Below are 21,333 nucleotides of genomic sequence, written 5' to 3'. Positions count from 1 at the left end.
TCCTTGTTGACTTTCAGACGCCACCACTAGAAATTCTTTCTCTTCTCCCAGTCTTGGTGCACCCCTCTCCACAGCTTTCCGGGTATCTGGTGCACACATTTTATTTCTATGGTGTTGTGTCATCCAAAGATGCCTGGACAGAAAGGTTTGCGTAATCCAGATGTTCAGAAATGGTGATATAAGTGAATGAGCCGCCGGTCTGACCCAGTACTCAAGGGGGAGAGTCGCGTGAGCATTTTCTAGTCTGGTGTTTCTTCTCTTGTATGTCAATAAGGTATATTATGAATAGAAATTTCTGACTCTGGTTGAATGCTACCTTTTCTCCACCCCACCCCCCCGCTCTTTCTTTTTCTTTTTTAAAGTAACTACTGGCACAACCCTAAGAAGGGTGGAGATGTCCTTTATTTAATGTAATAAAGATTGTTTGGCTGGTGGCCCAAATCTTGGTTTCCATCATCAGCTTATTAAATGAAGTTTTACAGGATTGGATCAGAGGGAGGGATTACAAAAGATTGTATGCCCTGTGATTTGTCCTTAGTAATGGGAAATTCCTGGGTGGAGATATTTATTTAACTTGCATTCATTCACAGGTGAACACTGAACTCTGTCTTGTCTCCCTTCAACCTTGAAAAATCTTTTCTTGATACATCTAAAAAACAGTGAAGAAAGATTGGAAACTAGATTGCTTTGACCATAAACTGTTTTATGAAGCCAGAACAGGGTTTTGTGCCCCAGCACATCCTTGTGGACTTTTGTTGGGTATCATAAGTGAATTGTGGTCCTTCATTATTATTGGAATTATAGGAACTATGATATTGAGAACGTGTTCTGTGACTTGATGGTATAGTCAGAACCCGACTTTGAGCAGATATCGCTTCAAGATGTAGGTGAGATGGATTTCAGTATAATGTGTGTCACCCAATTTCTCCTTTTCTCCTTAAACTCTGCCTTCCAAGTGGCCTGTCTTTTGCGACCCTTCCTTGGGAGGCAGTAAAGGATCCACCACTACCTACTTGTGTAAAAAATGCTGATGCCTGGGTCCCACTCCCCGGAGATTTTGACTTACTGGTCTGAGATACGTCAGGCTATTTAAGAATTCCACAGGTGATTTTAATGTGCAGCCAGGGTTCAGAACTGTGTTAGCCAAAATGCTCCTCCATTAATCCTGGATTGAGTTATTCCCTTTTTAGCAAGTGTTACAATTTGTAAAGTACGATTCTTCTGCATACTTAACTGTGTTCTCACAGTGACCCAGTGAAGCAGACAAGCTTCTGCTTTCAGAGTTCCTTATTCTTCATGAATGTTCTGTGGGGCTTGTCGTCTCATCATTTTGTTCTCTACTTCTTACATGGCTATTTCTTCTTTTTTATTTATTTATTTTATTTTATTTTTTTAAGATTTTCTTTATTTATTTGACAGAGAGACAGCCAGTGAGAGAGGGAACACAAGCAGGGGGAGTGGGAGAGGAAGAAGCAGGCTCTCAGCAGAGGAGCCTGATGTGGGGCTCGATCCCAGAACACCGGGATCACGCCCTGAGCCGAAGGCAGATGCTTAATGAGCCACCCAGGTGCCCCTATTTCTTCTTTTTTAAAAAATATTTTATTTATTTAACTTAAAAAAAAAAAGATTTTATTTATTTATTTGTCAGAGAGAGAGTGGGCAAACAGAGGGAGAAGCAGGCTCCCCATACGGGACTCGATCCCACGACTCTGGGATAATGACCCGAGCTGAAGGCAGACACTTAACAGAGCCACCCAGGCGTCCCTAATATTTTATTTTTAAATAATCTCTACACTCAATGTGGGGTTCAAACCCACAGCCTTGAGATCAAGAGTCATAGGTGCCCCTAACGTGGCTATTTCTCTGCAGATAGTGATGAGGCCATCTCCCCTCACAGCCACACATACCAGGTGTTTAAAAGGATGTATTTTTTTCTCATCTTTTGAAATCTGTTGCTTTCTGTGCCTTTCAGGAGCCTATTAAAATTTGCAAATGTTTGGTAAGACCTATAGAGTTGTGGAAAGCACTGCTTTGTGGGAGCTCTGGTTTCTGTTCCACCATTAATGAATTATGTGACTTTGGGCAAGTACTTAACATTTTATAAAAGGGATGTTACTGACCTGTCAGAAGGCAAGTACTAGGAGTAGAATGGAATGCCTGCTTCAGCTATGAGACTTGAATTTCTCTCAGACTGACATCCCGTTCTTCCCATTATTGGCAATTCCCATTGCCATTTTCAGTTCAAACACAGCTTTTGTACCTTTTGTCCTCCAGGTGCGAGAGAGAGAGAGAGAGACAGAGAGAGAGAGACTGAGAATCAGTAGGTCTTGACAACTGATTGAATGTGAACATTGAGAGAACCAAATGTATCTTTAGGACCGTGTTTTTCAAACTTGCCTGACCCGAAGAACCTCCTTGGACATTTATTAAATGTCACAGTCTCCACTTGAGACCTCAAGTATCAGTCTCCAGGAACGGAGCCTGGGTGATCATTTTTATCATATTTTAAATCAAATTCCTTAAGTGATCCTTGGAAGAAGCAACTGAGAATTTGCTCTATAGGAAATTGAATATAGTAGGTGGTCAATAAACGAACACATGTCTATTCCACTAATCTATTTAATTTTTCTTCTGGAGCTTTACATTTTAGCTACGGTCCAAAACCCCAGAATTCAGAAGGATGAACACTATTTGCAAGAGAACAAACTGAACATTTACATTTTGCTTAGAGGGCCTTTTAGTCTCTGATAGTGTTCTGTGATGCTTAATTATATTGATAGCAAATGGTGGTAGGTTTCTTCTGTGCCTATTTGGGAATGTGTGCAGTGAGATAAAACACTGGAGCCTTGTAAGCATTATCGTTGGAGTCTATGCCATGGACTACCTTTTATATGAGATGGTGAAACTAGATATTTTGGTATTTAAGTCATTGAGTTCTTAATAGACAATCCTGCGGTCTACTTTATACTAAATTTCACTTTTGGCAAACTTATTTGATTTGTAATGATTGTGCTTTCAATTTTAATTTTGACTCAGTGGTCTTTGGTACTGCAGGTTACCTCTGGAAAAGGGACATTGCCCTGTACTAAATCGTATATGTTTATATTGCTTTGTATGGACTACATATGAATGCTTCCCACCTTGAAGCAGGGCTGTTATAGGGATATGTAATTAAATTTTTACAAATCTCTCATTTTTTTTCACACTACTGAGCACTGTTGGATGAATCCCATGACTCTGTATTGAAACTTATTTTGATTAGTGATTCATACAAAATAATTACTTTCTTCCTCTGAATAGCATGACATGAGTTACCAGTGATTAAAATATATATATGTCTTAGATTTTTTGTTGCAGAAGATATATACCTTTTATATGTGCATATATATATGTGTGTGTGTAATATTTATATATATATAAAATGGAAATGTTAGAAATTACTGAAAAATATATAGGAGGAAGTCACCCATAATGCCAGCATTCAGTATCTACCTCTGTTTGCGTTCTGCTTTACTTATTTTGACCTTTTAATATGACTAATGCTTCTGTTTCATGAACAATGACCTGACTAGTAAAACTTGAACTTGTACATACTGCTCATTTTGCTTGATATTGGTTCATCTGAAGCAGGGACAGAATAAGTTACCGAGATGTTTCTGGATGTTTTTATCGTAGAATGACTTGATAATGTAGTCTACACAGCCGTTTCCGCAGACACCTTCAGTCAGGAAGTCAGTTATTTAATAAGGGCGTGTTTTGTGCCAGGCATACTGCCTTGGATTTAGACCATCACCAGTTCCTTGGCTCCTTCCTTTGCTGTCAGATTTTGCAGTCCCCACTCTAGGCAGAGCCTGTCTTTAGACAACGAACACTGTACAGGTTCTAACTAGTCGTCTCCTTGCTTCGATTTTCTCCTTATTTCGATCCATAGAAAGTTACTGGTGAAATTCTTCCAGCAGTGTTCTCATGTTCCGTTCATAAGGCTCGCGTTGTGTGGCTTTGGACTTTCAGGAATCCGCACCGGCTGGCCCATTCCACTTCACCAACCAGTTCTGTTCCTCGCTGTTATAATCTGTGCTCTAGCCAGGAAAATCTGCACACAGTTTGTCTCTCTACTTTTGCTCATGCGTGATCTTCATCTGGAATTTTCTTCCCTCTTCTCTCTGGCAGTTCATGTCCCTGTTTTCCTTCAAAATCCTTCTTCGACTTGCTGTATACCTGCTAGCGTGTTGTCCTTTTATTTTTGCACAAATGTGCTTTTTCAACTAAATAATATCGGGGCTTTCCGTCCATTCTGTTTTTTCTCCCCCACAGTACCCCATATTGTTTTAGAAACCTAAGTTAATTCAACTTAAACCAATACAGACACAGGTATTTTTCAGAGCGGGACATTGAGGCTTCGATAGGAACGTGTCCCCTGCTTACCTGCTGCCCGTGGCATGCCTGCGCCTGGCTGACGTCACACCAGAATGCAGTACCGTCCCATAGGCGACACAGTAACCTCTTAAAAGAGAACCAGATAACGAATAGGAACACCATCCTCTTGCACTTTCATTCTTGAGCAAGTGTTTTCAGGAAATCTGTTTTTTTGCAGTCATGGGTATTTATTTTATTCTGTGAATTCTAATCCATTACTATCTATTTGCTCTTCAAATTGGGAAATCGTTTTAAAATATGAGCCAGTAGAACTGGGAGCTGAGGTAGGGGCCTGTAGTTTCTTCGTTTTCACTCTGTCTTTTCTTCTCCTTGAAGGTCCTCGGGATGGGCTTGGGCTCAACTGAGAAGAGAACTAGTGGCCCTCTGAGGCCGGTGGTGCAGGAGGAAGGGCAGGGCGGGGACGCTGTGGGCACAGGTGTCAGTCAGACCCTTGATGAGGACAGCTTCATCCACACTTGCAGAGCTTGCTTTCTGCTTTAAAAATCTGAGCACTAGATGACAAAATAATTCCGATCTTGTTCATTTTCTAAGCAATCTAGTATGGAAACATTGAGGATTTGGGTCTTCCTCTGAGGTTTAGAGAGTGGTTTTACCCGTGGTATCTAGATCATCAGATGGGCACTTGAGAGCTGGTGAGAACGGAGGAGACTAGGTTAATCATTTCAGTGTAGCCATGTGTGAAACACTCAACCGGAGATCATTTCTCTCTCCTCTGAAATGAAACTTTTTATTTTACAGTAACAAATAAAAGATTTCCAAGGTTGATTGAACACCTGACTCTATGGATGACTGTCTCAAAGCGGTCTGGAGCAGTTGTGGGTGCTCCCTATAATAGCGACCCTTATCAAGGGCCTTGGCAGTTCTCCCCCCAACAAAGAAAGTGGGTTCATGATAAGGGCTGAACCGGAGAAGAGTCTTGGGTATCATCGGGAAGGGAGAAATGAAGATGAAGATGAAGGGGAGAGGAAGGGAGGGAGAGAGACAGGGGAGCAGCAGAGCTTCTAAGAACAAATAAGGGCAGGGACACAGCACAGTTAGATGATGGGACGGAGCCAAGTTACGGGGAAAAGATAGACGGCGAAAAGGACAGAATGGAAAAAGTAACTGTAGGATGAGCACAGGGAGGATTCTGATCCCGGAGGAGGCTGTCCCGGGGTGCTGCGACTCTTTGCTTGGGTCCCGGCCTTGCCACCCACTTTGCCCTGTGGTGCAGCTTCCCGATATCATTAGCTCCCCGGGCCCCAGAAGGGGAGGTGGGAGGACAGATGCAGGGACTTAAATTAGCACAGCCTCGGAGCCTGGAGTGAGCAGTGCTGCTGCTGCCGCCCCATCTTCCTCTGCCCCTGGCCTCCCTCCCTCGATATTTTTTTACCTGGTAGAGTCACAAGCCTAGAGGGGGCTCCTGCGTGCCTTGCGGCGGGGCTGGCAGAAAAGTGGAAGTCATTGTCTTGGAGCAAACCTTAGAAATCCCTTACCACAAAAGAAATGACCTGCAACCGTCGCCCCACTCTTTGTGGCCCCACTGCCCAGGAGTTACCCGTTCTGATTTGTGTGTTGTAGGACATAAGCTGTAAGTCCTTAACATGATGGCTCCATGGTCAGATCAGTCCTGGCGCACTGTCCTGAGGAAGCACCGTGCTGAGGCCCGGGATGCGCTGACCGTGACATCATCATGTCCTCAGATGTTAAGTGATGACAGGAGTCCTTCCTTCACAGGTCTTGGGGATGTCAAGTGACTCTTGCTGTGACATTTTAGTGTCTTTGTAGAAGAGCTGAAATTAGGAACAGGGTCTCCTGAATCCTTTCTAGTCTTGTGGTCCACGGTGGTTGTTGTCTTTAAAAACAATACACCATAAAACCTTACTTGTTTCTAAATTCCCAGATTTGTTTTGGGCGTCGAGCGGCAAAGAAAACGAGCAGGCCTCGGATGGAGGTGATGGGCACAGAGGGAAAGAAGCCTGTCCTGGAGGTTTTTGTGGTTGTAGACTTAGGTAGCTCCTGCTTTCACTGTTGGTGGTGCTGAGCAAGGGGCCTGCAGCTACCCCCGGGCCTGGCTGGTGGCCCGAGTGGGAGGCCCCGGAGTTATTTTTAGCCTCAGGGCCTTGGAAGCAGGTGTGGTCCAGGCTTGAAGGCCACGCCTGGAATGTGTTCAAGTCTTGTTGTGCGTGTCTGTTTAGGAGCTCAGAATAGTGACGAGGCTGCTGTATATACTTTGTTAAAAGAATTTGTGCTTTTCCAGCGAGAGGAATGAAAGTCATACTGGGTTTCATTTGTGATGCTTTAAGCAGGTTTATTTTGGAAACCTTATAAGTTGAAATACATTTTAAGAGTATTAGGGAATATATTAATTTTTTTAAAAGAAAACTAGCTATAAATTCTTTGAGTACAGAAGAAACCCTTTGTATGAAGAGTCATACCCCAACTGACCTACTGCAAGGCCAGCTTTATAGTTCTAAGTGTGTGATTTAAAATTTAATTTTTCCTGTCTCCCTCCCCCCAACATTATTGTTATTGAAAATCATTCTCTGTAACTTCCTTTGTGAAGCAGAAAAACAGCTTTTACCTTGAGGGTAAACATCAGTTTTCCTGTATTGTATTTGCTCATCTTTTTACCTTGTTCCAACCCACGGTTTTCTTAACAGTCCTGATAAGGAGCAACGTACAGGACTGCTGTGGCCACGTTAGTGGCTCTGTGTCACACCCTTCTTCTGAGACTTTTTTCTACTTCCCAAGATTGTGGAAAAGAATATAATAAATATTACGTTTGGTTACCCCGCAAAACTATTGTGACACTTTGAATGTATCCATCCTGTGTGCATGTGTGTATGTCGCTGTTGGGCAGGTCCTACTTTACCTCCTGTTTTGTAACTTGATTTTATTCTCTTCATGTATCATGACCATCTTTCATTGTCAAGAAGTATGCTTTTACACCATGATTTAAAAATGCTGCTTGGTACTGTGTTGCAGGATTTATTATAATTTGTAAGTTACTTGGTCCCCTTCTGTTGCATGTGTAGGCTTTTCCCAGTATTTCTCATGTGTCTTTTAACTGAAAGATGAAGTAGTTTCTTGGCAGTCTCTTGGAAAACATCCTTGTAAGCCATTTTGAAATTATCTTCAGGAGAATACAGTTTGGCATTCTCGCTTTACTTCTTTTAGTATTAAGAGATTTAAAGTAGATAACATTCCAGTACAAACTTGGGCTCAAGTGGATGTGATGGAAGGTTTGGTGTTGATGGTTTCTAATTGTTTTCCAGTGTTTGTTCCTAGAACCTTCTGATCTTCATTGGAAAAATTAAATTATATCCTCTCTTTGGAACACTAGACTGTGTTCCAAATTGTCCAGATGTCTGTCCTGGTCATTATATCCGTAGTAATTTCACTCTTTGTCAGGAAAGTACACCTTATCTTTCATGTAGTGGAATTTTGTTGTATTGGGATGGAGTGGGCTAAAAGTGGTGCATGGATAAAGGTCATAAGCTTGCCTTAGTGTTAACCAACCCCTTGAGTACAGTGATCTAACAGAGTCCTTGTGGTAAGTATTTGATACACCTTCTGACAGGGAGAACTCCTTGAATGCATTTAAATAAATTTGGCACATCTGGTGAGAGCTTGGAGGCTCTGTGCCCCTTCCCACATACCTTCCCTATCCATCTCTTTCATGTGGCTATTCTGGATTTTTATTCTTTTACAATAAACTGGTGATATACTAAAAAAAAATTTTTTTTTTAATTTAAAGATCCTTTAACCTGCTTCCTTCTGGTTCAGATGTGTCCGAGCACACGTCTTGTTTAACCTGTCTTTGATATTTTCCTGCATTCAGTGCTGCATTTGCTACATTCTGCATTCTGTGCTATAAAACCAGGATTCCATTCTTAGATACAACACATTTGTAGAGTTGGAAAAATTGTATTAAATTGATATTAATAGTAATCTTTCTTATTACAGTCTTTTCGTACAGAACCTTCTTTTTATTCATTTGCCAAGGAACGCACTAATACAGGAACCTCAGCTTCTCCCTTTGTAGTTTTAAGAACAAACTATACTGAACTTATGTGTGTATGTATTTCACACCAAAGTTAAATCTTTGAGTGCCTGGAAATGCTTCATTTCCAAAAGATATAACCATCATTCTGAAGAAAGACGGAGCACCTGCCACACCCTCTGTCCATACTCGCCCAGTTCCGCGTTACCTTGGCCAGCGCTATTTTCATTGGCCTCAGGCCGTTGAGGGAGAGAGCCAGTCTTCCTGGTATCTGCAGAGCTCACTCTCCCCTCCTCTTGATTTGTACTTCGCCATCAGAGCAGGACCCTCTCTGACTACTCTGTTTAAAATTGCGTCTGCGCCGCAGCTCTCCTTCTCCCTTCCCTGCCTTGTTTTTGCTCCATAGCGCTTGCCACCGTCTGTCCCACAGCCTGTTGTGTTGTTGCTGTTTCTTGCGTCTCCCATCGCCGAATTAGAAGCTCCAGGAGAACAGGACTTCTCCCCTAGCTCATTTATGCTGCCTTTCTCCGGCCGTGCCTAGCACTTACTAGGTGCCCAACAACTATCTGTTAGTTGAGTGAATGAGTTACAGTAGGCCTGACAGGTGCTCAAGGAAACCAAGATGTCCAAGTTAGTCCCCATCTGACCTCTGGTGTGGTCTGAATCTTTCCTCTCCTGCCTCCAGCCCACGTTTATTGCAGTTACCTTTCCAAAACATTGTGTCTTGACTCTCAGATTACACCAACCACGGGCCACTTTATCTCTTACCCAGAGACTTCATCCAAGGATCCTCCCATTCCCATTCTCTTAAGACCACCTCATATCCAGGCCCCTCTTCCAGGGAGTAGAGTCCTTAGTTGGACTAAGGTGCCTGGAGAAAGCATTACATGTTAGAGGGTAAGTCAGGGAGCTGTGGGTGCAAGGAGTATGTCTAGACCAGGCACATGATGTGGTGGAGGGAGGGAGATGCTTAATGGAATAATTTAAAAACAACCTTAATCCTTAGAAAATTTTCTGTTTGGGCACTAGCTTGAAGGCTATGTTATGAGTAGTGAAGAAAGTCAAAGGAAAGAAATTTTTCCTTTTAGCTAATTACTTTAGAGGCAAATACTGGTTTTTGTATAGTCAGGCTGTACATTGTTCTTTTAATTAAAACAGATTCCACTTGTTCACCTTATCATTAAAATAGGCTTATGGTCCTCTGACATAACTGATTCATTCATTCATTTCATCAGTCTCTGCAGAGTAGAGTGAATTTCAGTAAATAAAATGCCACGAATTTCCATGATAAAATCATAGATAAATTTCCATAGGTAACCAAATGAAGTCTAAAACATGAAATAAATTATACATAAACTTAAAAATTATATATTAAAGGGGAAGGTTCTTATATAATTTATTTAATATTAAATATTAAAATACAAAATTGGTAAAATGTGACATATATTTCTTAAGGGGGTTTGCCCATTTTGTTTACTGACCCGTATAATCATTTTATTATACTAAAATGTTGTCACAGCCTAGCTCTTCTCCCTTCATAAATAAGGCTTTTTTAAAACGTTCATTTCTGAAAGTGGGATACTCTGCAAATATTTGTTTAGTGGCCCTGGTTAAGGTTACTAGTCTTTGGTCTGATAAATACTGGTTTCTTGACCTTTTTTTTTTAGAGAAATAGAAAGTTTTATTATATGCATGGAAAAGGGTTCTTTAGTTGTCTTCTGAAGGGCCTACTGCCACCCAGATTTCCTTGATGGTAAGACTGGGGCACCCCATCATTCTCCTCGGAAGAGTCTTCCAGCTGTTCCAGCCACCTGCCCCGTCTCCTGGGCATCTGGGCTGGGCCAGGGCTCTGCACCATGGTCCCCAGGCAGCCAAGAGGGCAATGGGAAGAAATCACATCGTGGTGTTTTAAGTGAAAGAAGAAAGCAGGATGCACAGTATATGTACTGTGTAACCAGTTGAACAAAGGGGGTAGGGGGAAAGACTATGTATTTTTGTCTTATTCTGTATTCATTAAAAGAAAATCTTTGGAAGAAATCAGAAGAAATTGTTCACATGGTTTCCAGTAGAGGGCGAGGGGAGGGCCTGGGCAGGTGGGACAAGGGTAGGAGAAGGATTTTCAGTGTTTTCCTGTTTTTCACTTAATGTATTTGTTGGAGTTTCATTATCATGGCAATTTTTTTTTTAAAGATTTTATTTATTTGACAGAGAGAGACAGCCAGCGAGAGAGGGAACACAAGCAGGGGGAGTGGGAGAGGAAGAAGCAGACTCCCAGCGGAGGAGCCTGATAATGGGGCTCGATCCCAGAACGCCGAGATCACGCCCTGAGCCGAAGGCAGACGCTTAACAACTGTGCCACCCAGGCGCCCCTATCATGGCAATTTTTAATAGCTTTGTTGAAGTGTAACAAACATACAGTAAACTGTGCATATTCATGGTTTGCATACATTTTATAACTTTTTTGAACCCGTGACTATGTTATCTATTAAAAATGGAAAGAAAAGGGGCTCCTGGCTGGCTCAGTCAGTGGAGTGTGTGATTCTTGATCTCGGGGTCATGAGTTCGAGCCCCACATTGGGTGTGGAGATTACTTAAAAAAATAAAATCTTGGGGTGCCTGGGTGGCTCAGATGGTTAAGTGTCTGCCTTCCAGTCGGGTCATGATCTCCAGGTCTAGGAATCCAGCCCCACGTCGGGCTTCCTGCTCAGCGGGGAGTCTGCTTCTCCCTCTCCTTCTGCCTCTCCCCCTGCTTGTGCTGTGTCTGTCTCTCTCTCGTGAATAAATAAAAAAATTTTTAAAAATCTTTTAAAAAGGAAAGAAAAGAGTTAAAATTTTAAAAAATCATTTAAATAAGTCAATGAATAGTAAAGCTGGTCTGCTCTGGGTTTTGTAGTATGCATTTGGGCCTTATGGCTCAATCTAAGAATGTTTATTCCTTTTGACTTCTTGTAGAAATTTTGGGTAAGATTAGCTTTGCAGTTTTGCCAACAATAAAATGCTCTCTTGTCATCTTTTAAATCCTACCTGATGCAAAAGTTTTCAAAAACAAAACTGTCACATACGTGTTCCCAATCTCAAGGTATTGACATCTTCAGAGTGAACACTGAATGCCCAGAAATTTCTGAATTAGAGTTGCATCCTAGGATGAGGACTTAACCAAAATTCTCTAGCTGTAAATAAGGTTTAAGCTTATTGTTCCCCTATGCCCCTCACCCCCTTGGCAGGACTCTGCCTCTCACATAATTTATTTGGGATTACAAAACATCAGAGCTTGGGCATAAAGGTATAACAGGAGGGCTCCAGCTGGGTGTAACTCTATCCTCATTTCACATTCAGTGCTTTGCTTCAATTACATCCTTATATTAGGGTCACTTTGCCCAGAGCTTTTCTTGGTTCAGGGGAAGGGTCTTTTTGTATCTGGAAGTCCTGACTCTTGTTGTCTGGGTAGGGATGGCCATTTTCTGCCCAGTAGAGCTGTTTGCTGTAGCCTGTCTTTGGTTTCGGTGATTTGGGCTGAGGAGATTTGGATGAAGGGAGGCAAAGATGAGAACTTTCTAATTCAACGTTTGCATGTTTGTTGTCTTCTCCCTCCCTTTGTCCCTTGATCTGCTAACCCAGATAACTGCTTTGTCCCATCCGGATTTTATCACTGAGTGGAGCCAATCAGACTTGGATACCCAGTGCCATTGTTGGAATCCTCTTGCTCCTGTTCTCAGATTTCCACTTTCTGTGCCACTTGGGCACCCTCATGGACAAGTCGAGCCATTCTTTCTCCATCCAGTTTCATTATGGGAACGGGTACTCAGGGAAAACAGGGTAACCCAGTAGTGGGAGTCCTGGTCTGGGACTCAGACAATCTGAGTACAGGACCTCACACTGCTGCGAACTATGTCACTGAGCAGTCGGGACTCGATTCGATGCTTCACGCTTGGTAGGCACTTTGCCAGAGTATATTCGTTGATTCACTATACAGAGTCTCCGTTTTAGTTTCTTCAGTTGGAGTTAGAGATGGTTTTTGTAACTCGTTGCCAGTAAGCTATACTAATAATACATTAATTAATGAAGACAACAAATGGACAAGAAGTGTATTCTGTGGAGCTGATTTGTAAGGTGCAGTGGTGGAAGAGATGATTTCTCAGGTGCCTCTAACTCCGTGTGTGTCTGGCTCGGATTTCGAGAAAGGGCACAGATCAGTTGAAGCTGGATTATACAGGAGGGTGGAATTGCTTCTGTGTTTATCTGCTGAATGAGGTCTTTTAGATTCCAGATGCAAGGCAGCTCTGACCACCACTGCTACCTTTAGAGCGGTTTCCCTCTTTTCTCCATATAAGCAGTTGTGTTTTTACTGCCTTTAGATAACTTTGATAATTTTGTCCTCCAAACAGACCTTGTCTCCTCACAAGGAGGAGATTATTATATAAAATGTATCATAGCTACATTTTATAGACGAGGAACACATGGGTCAGAGAGGTTATATCATTTTCCAGAGTTAAGTAGTAAATGGCACGGCCACTCCCCTTGGTATCCTCCCTGTACTTCCCCGTGCTTCAGTTTCTCATCTGTACGTCTGAAGTTAGGAACAGACCCCAATAATGTTTGAGGGTTTTACACCATCCTGATCGGAAGTCAGTTAATTAGATGTTTATTCAGTATCTTCAGTCATTTGTGGAGGACTGTACTTACTACAGTGTGAGTTGAGTATCTTCTGTGCAAAGCGCTACGGAGATAGGAAATACAGTACAAAACCTCTGCGGTCACGTCGTTCACCCTGTGGAAGGTGAATGCCAGCAGTGAGCATCTAGTGCGATGCGCCGGAGGGTTTCTTGTGAGCAGAGACGGGCCGGCGAGCTAGGGATCTGACAATATTGAGGGTCAGGGTGAGATCCAAGCTATGGGCACAAAGCTCCAGCTAGCGCCGATTAGGAAGTTGTCAGTTATAGGGGTTTGGCAAGAAGATGGAAGCACTGGGTCAGGTTCTAAGGGTTCTGCATGTTTGCTGTATGGTTGTTGACCTCGAGTCCTAGGTGAATGTGTGAGGGTTTCTAAGGCTGGGAATCAGTGATTCTCTGAAGAATGAGGCACAAGAAAATGAGGGGTAAGCCTGTGAAGGGTCAAGGAACTGGGGGGATGGACTGGCCAGGGTCACAGCAGTGAGACTGCCTTGGTTGGAGCTGGGTACATCACAGGCCCCCAGCCGGAGCTCAGCAGTTGGTATGACAAGAATATCAGCCGTTTTTGTTCCTCCTCTTCTTAAAAGGCAGCTGAAATGTATGAAAAGTTTTCCTAAGGGGCAACAGGGGTTGCTGTGGTGCCCTGGTGTGCCTACGTGTGAGTGTACACGTGTTCATATACAGTTCTCAAGCCAGCAGAACAGATCGTGTCGTCCTGATTGTGTGGGCTTGCTTACCTGGTTGTAGGCTGTTGTTCTTTGTGCTCTTTTCAAGAAATAAGCAAATAAAATGGAGGAAACCCATTTGAAAAAAATACTACTTCAAGCAGCTTTTTCTAGTTCTTTCAATCTCCTACTACAAGCGTGTAGTTCTGGGCCCCAGGTCTCTAGAATTCATGACTATGTCTTCTTTGAGTTTTTAATATTTTGACGTAAAAGTGAATTATCATCAGTAGGTTTTCTGAAGCCATGCCTGTTTGTTCTTTTTTTGTCCAAATGAAACAGTGCATCAAGTATGGACTTAGATTAATGGAGTAAATATTATGAATCATACACTCTCGCTAATCCGATGCTCTTTCTTTTTTTTGACCCCGTGTTTTGTTTTCTGTCTGTCTTTCTCTCTTCATGTAGGATTTTCAGTCCCGTGTAAAGCTGTTGGAGCGAGGAGCAAAGGTAAAGAATGATGTAATGCACTGGCCGCCCCAAAGCATCTTTTGTTGTGGAATGGTTATTCCAGTCATCTCTTTATGAATCAAATGTGAGGGGCTGCTTTGTGGAAGGAGTCCTTTGCAAGAGCACATCAACGGGGAAAGAGAAAGGGACATTCACTTGGAGGGCTCTTGCTGAAAATGGGTTTAACTCTCCTTTTGCCAGTCACCACCAGCCTGACCTCATACATTTTTAGTACAATGGAGTGACTGAGCCTTTGAGTACACCACCATTACATCATCGTGGCAAATTAAAGAAGGAGGTGGGAAAAGAAGACTTATTGTTGTCATGGCCCATGAGATGATTGGAACTCAAATTGTTACTGAGAGGTTGGTGGCTCTGCTGGAAAGTGGAACAGAGAAAGTGCTGCTAATTGATAGCCGGCCATTTGTGGAATACAATACATCCCACATTTTGGAAGCCATTAATATCAACTGCTCCAAGCTTATGAAGCGAAGGTTGCAACAGGACAAAGTGTTAATTACAGAGCTCATCCAGCATTCGGCGAAACATAAGGTAAATGCTTTCTTTTTTCCTTTTTAAAACAGACACCCTGAATGAGGAATAATTTTAAAACAAAGCCTCACTTTCAAGGGGAAAAAGTAATCTGAGGAAGTTGTGGTTGCTTTTTAAACTTTGGTACCTTAGGGATACCTCAAAGTAATTTACTAACGCACTGTCACATTTAAGAATATTTCTAAACTATACAGAAAGGTTAACTTGTTTAACTTGGGCAAGTGCTGTGCTTTCCTATTCATGGGTTACTAAACTTTTCAAAAAATTTAAACACTAACAAGTAAGAATAGTTAATAACGTGGTATTAATTATTAGTAACTTAGTATATAATAATTTATAGTACATGTATCAACAGTTACTAAATTAATATATTCTGTGTTATCTACAAATTTACTGAAAGGAAATCATTCTTTTCAAGTGCCTTGGGAAGAAAGTGGAAACTAATTATATTAGAAGTGCTGTTTATTTGTGGGAAGGGAAGGTACCATTGCTCAGGATGTAGGGATGTAATTTATCTTCGAGGAAGATTGTTTCTGGGGTTCCTTTGTGGTAGGTAAGGCTATTTCTTTTCTTCAGGAATAAAAATGAGTTCATGTTTTGATTTTACTGAACAACTGGTTTCTTTGTTAGGTAGAAACCTTTTAAAATGTTTCTTTAGTTCAAGGATTGTTATGTTTATTTTACATATGATTTTGTTTTATGAGTTTTAGCCTTTTGTAGCATTAAAGGATTTTAAACCAAGGAGATTTGAGCGCACGTACACACAAATAACATCAGTTTTGCCTTTTAAAAGTTGATTTTTTACAAGTATTTAAACCATTCGTGTGCTAGGGGTGGGGGGCAGTTATTTGCTTCTGGGATTATTTTTTCCAGCTTCCTTCCTAACAGCCCCCATTTGCACTGCAGGTTGATATCGACTGCAGTCAGAAGGTTGTAGTTTACGATCAAAGCTCGCAGGATGTTGCCTCTCTGTCTTCAGACTGTTTTCTCACTGTACTTCTGGGTAAACTGGAGAAGAGCTTCAGCTCCGTTCACCTGCTCGCAGGTAAGGCATGTGGCAGATTGAAAGAACTTTGTATCTCATGGAGCCCTCCCCGTAAGCAGTATTTCATAGAGAGCTCAGAGTACAATAGGTCATCACAACTGTGAGTGTCCTGGGTAAACTGGTTTATTTATAGCTTCTGATTGACATAACTATTTTATTTAACTCAATACTACCATTCTTCCATAGTAGTCAGTGTGTTTTTTACTTAGCTCGAATGCCTCTTCATTCGGTATTTATTTGTTAGCTAGAAATGTCACATAGATCTGTGCGCTGCTTCTGGCTGGGGATTTTTCCATTCATCTGGGATCTAAAAACACGAAATGCTCTACCTCTCAGCTCCTGCTCTTGGTTCCCACCCCCTGTGGCAAGAAGCAGACCAGTGTCATCGTGTCAAAGTCTTATTAAACAGTTACAGCGACTCCAGCAAACAGCTCACCATTCTTAGACATTATGAGCAATAAGGGGGAGACCGTGTATAAACTATTTCTTCTAGTAATTAGGAAGATAGTTTAAAAACTCATTTAGTTGTGTATTATCCTTTTGTTTTTACAACTGGAAAAGGTCTCAGTTTGCACATACTAAGCAGATGATTTTATAAAATACCTGGGAAGAATGATTTTATGTCTGTCTGAAAAGGGGGCTGTGTGTGAGTTCCGTTTCATCGAATTCCAGAGCAGTGTTCATCCTTTGCTTCCCCTGTTTTGCAGACGTTACTAAAGCCCTTTCACTGACATGGGCTCACAGAGTGGGGAATACAGTGTGACATGCGCAGTGACCTTTAACTCAAAGCTGCTGTGTCCCACAGATTCTGCCACCGTGAAAGGCAAGAGGGCTTTTAAAAATGCCATCTAAGAAAACGAGATGTGGTAGATGTTATCGTTTTCACACCTTTAGTGATTGTTGCAAGTAGGGTGCCGTGAACTTGATGTCCTTGGCAGTTGATTGTTACAAGTGTAAACATTTCGGTTTTCAGAGAACAGGATTAATCAGTTGCTGGTGTGTTAACACTTCGACTCTGTGAATGTTTAGATAAGATTTCCATGTCTCCAGTTCTCGCTCATCAGCTTTTGCTTCACGTCTCAAAAAGCAGGCATGGTTTCCCGTCTCTGTCAGCTCATCCGCTGCCACACCTTTGCTCATGCGGTGGTGCTGCCTGATGGCTCTGCTAGTGTCCTTAAGTGAAGCCCGCGTGCCTTAGGAAGAGGTTTTCAGAGTTCCGTGACCGAGAATTCTAGTACCAGGCTCTGTGCCTTGCTGATCGGCGTGTTCTTTTACTGGGAGTGGACTGTGGCAAATACCCCTTTTATCGGAGTTCCGCTAAACTAATTTGGTGAGTTTAGGAGCTCCTTTCATGCTGCTTGTAGGCACTGTGAGGACTTTACCTTGGCGTGCTATTAATAGGCCCAGGGTTTTTCTTACAGAGGGTACACACTGGGACGGCAAAGTGACTGTCCCGCCTCACTCTTGTTCCAGACACTTTCCCCATGGGGGGCCCTGACTTGACAGCGTGGCCAGACAGACACTCCCGTGGAGGAATGAGCTCAGGCTGAGTTTCTAGCACAGGAGGTCTAGCTCTTGAATGCCCTTTCCCCGCATTAACAGAGAGCACTCTTTACTTACCTGGAGGGTTCTTAGCCGTGTGTCAGGTTGGGAGGAGCACTCCTCGGGCAAGGAAGAGGAAGGACTCCGGCTAATCAGCTAGATCAGCACGACCGTGGAATGGCACGCTGAGTCAGAACACCCTGACGTTCCCACGTCCTACAGGACGTTGCCTGGGTTGCCTGGGTCTAAATGAGAGTTCATCCAGGCAGCACCAAGAACCACACTGAATGTATCGATAGCACCAAATCCCGATCCACAGCTTAGAATCCTGTGTGTCTTTTAGTTTAGCAGGTAGCTTCAGGGACCGAATTGAATTGCCTTGTTTGGGAGTTTCTGAGCAGCCAGATCTCTTTTGATACCTGAGAGACGGTTCTGGATGGTCGAAAGCCTCCCAACCATCCAGAAGCCCCTGGCCAATTGGAAATTGCCTTGGTTAGTGAGTCTGCTCCTCGGAGTAGGCAGAAAAGTGGCGTCAGTGGGAGAGGGTGCCCAGGTGGCTCTGGCCGTCAGTTCTTGGCAGCCCGTTTGATTGCCAAGGTCCAGCTGCGCGTAGGATGTTCCGGGGATGTGGGGTAGAAGGACAGCATGACAGATGTTTCAGTATTTTGTGTGGGGGGAAAGAACTGGAAAAGCACACAAGCTTCTCACAGGTGCTACAGAAAATGGCGAGGTAACTGGAGACAGTTTCCGCTACAGACCACTGCTGTTGCTTTCAGCAATGGGAGGTGGTTGTCAGCCTCATAAGAGAAAGATGTGGTGGTTTCTTGGGGGTGATTTCTCCATTTTTAGAGCTTTCAGCTACTCTGAGATTATTCAGGAAGAAGATGGTTTTGATGGTCATTAGACACGGAGGTAAAGAATTGTGGGCTGAATTCCATTCCCATTCTCAGGGCCACCTTGCCTGGGAAAAAATGACTTTAGAGAAGGGGAACAGAAAGACATGCCCAGTGAACTGATAGAAGAAGCATTCTAATGAGCTGTCTCCCTGCAACGGGAGGAGACCCGTGCCTACCTAAAGGACCTAGTTATAGGGACATAAAAACCCATGTATGCTCCCACAGCCATCTGTGAAAACAAGACCGAAGAATTTGAGTGAGTGGAGTGACAGAACGGGTGACATAAACATTTGTGTCACAGAAATGACCATAAAGGAGGGTCCTGGTTGCGAGGATGGGCTTAGATGATGCATGGGGAACCTCTCTATCAGCTGTCTTCTTTTAAAAGCTGTTATCATTCTGAGTTAGAAAACAAATAATTGCCGTCACTGACTTACTGATCAGTTGTTTTGGTCTTGGTGATGTTCAGAAAACGAGTTCTTTTTAAAAAATAGTCTTGTTTCTTGGCCTTACTCATTGTGTATCACTTTATTTTACTTTGTTATATTTCTGAGGGCACCAGATTGAACATAAGTCTAGAAGAGAAAAGGAAAAATACATGAACTGGGACTTTTATTTCTTGCTAACATAGAGAAAAGAGAATAGATGGGTCGTTAGTAGAAATAAAGATCAACCTACAGATGAGAAATACTGTTATTTCCTTCTCTTTCCTCACTGCTGTGATTCTGAGTAAAAGCAAAAGGGACCCACAGGTTTATTAACCTGCAGCACTCATTTCTGTCCTGTGATGAGACAGAGGACAACCAGCCCTACAGCAGAACGCCACACCTGAATCACAGGCTTCAGCCCTTCCATCGACAGGCGAGGACAATAACCCAGCCCTGAGTGACTGTCCCAAGCTCTCACTCCCACCACGTGCCCAAGGCCCATATCCACAGTAATTCCAGAGTCTTGTGGAATTCCATCAGGAGGCTGGACTGAAGGCTCTTTTTGTGGAAGCTCTTTCTCAGACTCTTTGTGGAGTTCAGAATCCTATTCTTACTTCACATTTTATGGAATGAAGCAATGTATAAAAATATACTGTATATAACAGTTTTTAAAGCATTAAATTATTTTAGTTGGGGTGATCATCACATAGAAGTGGACCCCCTCTGTTCTCTGCTGAAGGGTAGTCTGAATCATGACAGAAGATAGCATTCATCAAGCATTTACTGGTAGGTACAATGTTAGTAGAGTGCTAAGGGCTTTTATAAACACTTCGTCCCAGAATACAGCTAAGGTCTTAGCTTAATGTTTGCTGTGGTTAAAGGCCAAATACACATTTCTTTGTTTTGCGTTAGATTTGCTAGTCTAATTAGAACTAGGAGGGAATAAAAGTGTATTTGACTCTACGCTTTTTCAATTTAACAGGGATCTAGATTCAGTCCATCGATCTGTATAATAAACCTATAGCTTTGGTTTTAGTGGAATCAATTACTGTCCTTCCTGATGGAAGTAGAGTAGGACCCTGTTTTGCTGGTGACAGATTTTGCTGTGCACGCTGTTATGACAGTGACCTATGACCTATGACTAGATCAGTTCTGTGACCTAGTTTGACATTTCTTCTGTCCTTTTGTCTAGAGGAGGGCATCTGCAGTCGTTCCATTTCAAATCCTGCAGTAGTTGGTAAAAGAGATGGAAATGAAATGGATTTCAGTAAAAGTACTCCAGTTTCTCAGGGGTTGGCTGTTCTTGGGTTTAAAAAGCTGCGGTGACTGAGAGCCCCTGAAAGCAGACTAAACACAGGTGCCGTCTTGCCCGTCGGCGGCCGTGCCCCGAGCCCCAGCTTGTGGGAGGCCCCGCAGCCTGGATCCTCTGTCTCAGCCTCCCCTGCCCGTGTGGTGAGCCAGTTTACGTCGCTGCCCCTGGCTCCTGGTGCCAAAGACAGAACCGCGGCCGAGTCTTTTTTAAAAATGGACTGCAGACCAGACTAAAGATAGTTCCTTGGTTTCTCATCCCGATCCTCTGCATGAGCCAGATGACGGCAGCCTCGATGACCGCAGTGGCCTCAGCCTTGCCGTAGTTGGGTCACCTGTGGCTCTGGCGACGCACCAGACCCAGGACTTTACATCCAGTCCCCCTCTCGGGGTTTCCTGGGCACTTTTGTGGTTGGGCCCTGGGCTGAGCCACCAGAAAAGCAAAAGGCTCAGCCCTGCCCTTGAGAACCTAGAGACCAATTTGGGGAAACATGCCTGAAGTGGACGAAAGAGAGGGGCGTATGGTCCTGCGCTGTACTGTGTGACCCAGTGAAAACGGTGATGGGGTGTCGTCTGCAGAGGCTGGGGAAGATTTGATCGTGGCAGTGGGGTTCTAACTGAACCTTGGAAGATGAGTAAGATTTGGGGGGGGGGACCTTGGCATTCAGACTAGGGACAGAAACACGATTCAAAATGTCAGGACTGAACTTCGATTTGAGGAGGGGGACTAGAGTGGATTTCTTTTGCGAAGGGGAGATGTGGGAATTGAGAAGAAATGAAATCAAATTATGCAAGCCCTTTAAACCAGAAGGACAAATCTGTGAGCTCTTGGGGATTTGGCTGCGGCCGCTGCCGCCTCGAAGTCCCCAAGTCTGTCTTCTGAGTTCACAAGGTGTCTGCTCTCCTCCTCTCCTGCCAGCGGCTGAGTCAAGCCGAGAGCATCCCCCCCCCACTCCGAGTGCTCCAAGAGCCTTTTCACTGGGCTTCTCCTATCTTCTACCTTGCCACCTACAATCCGTTACTCACACTGGAGCCAAGGTGGTATTTTTATTTTCTATTTTAATGTAATCCAGATTATATAGCTCCCTGGTCTAATATGCGTCACCGCATTTCGGATAAATTCCCAAATCCTTCACTGACTCACAAGGCCCTATAGTGGCTGGCTCCTGCCTACCTCTCCAGCTTCATCTAATGCCACTTAAGTCCTCCGCTCGTTTCACTTCTGTAGGCCTCACCCCAGTTGCTGCAGACCTACGGTGTCAGTGTCTCTGGGCCTTCGCAGAGGCCCTCTCCTGTCC

The 21,333-nt window shown here is 43.3% G+C and overlaps 1 protein-coding gene across 2 annotated transcripts in view; it reads left to right on the top strand.

Moving 5' to 3' along the window:
* DUSP16 (dual specificity phosphatase 16) overlaps nucleotides 1-21,333 on the top strand; it is a 75,619-nt gene that overhangs the window by 21,496 nt on the left and 32,790 nt on the right. For both annotated transcript variants that reach the window (XM_040642171.1, XM_008706995.2), the window contains exons 2-3: nucleotides 14,223-14,816; nucleotides 15,723-15,861. In XM_040642171.1, coding sequence (XP_040498105.1) covers nucleotides 14,589-14,816; nucleotides 15,723-15,861 — 367 coding nt within the window. In that variant the 5' untranslated portion in view covers nucleotides 14,223-14,588. The remainder of the gene's footprint in view (nucleotides 1-14,222; nucleotides 14,817-15,722; nucleotides 15,862-21,333) is intronic.

The sequence above is a fragment of the Ursus maritimus genome, unplaced genomic scaffold, assembly GCF_017311325.1.
Source record: "Ursus maritimus isolate PB19 unplaced genomic scaffold, ASM1731132v1 scaffold_26, whole genome shotgun sequence".
Lineage (NCBI taxonomy): Eukaryota > Metazoa > Chordata > Mammalia > Carnivora > Ursidae > Ursus > Ursus maritimus.
Note: the sequence above shows the minus strand (reverse complement) of the source record. Positions and strands in the feature narration are given on the sequence as shown.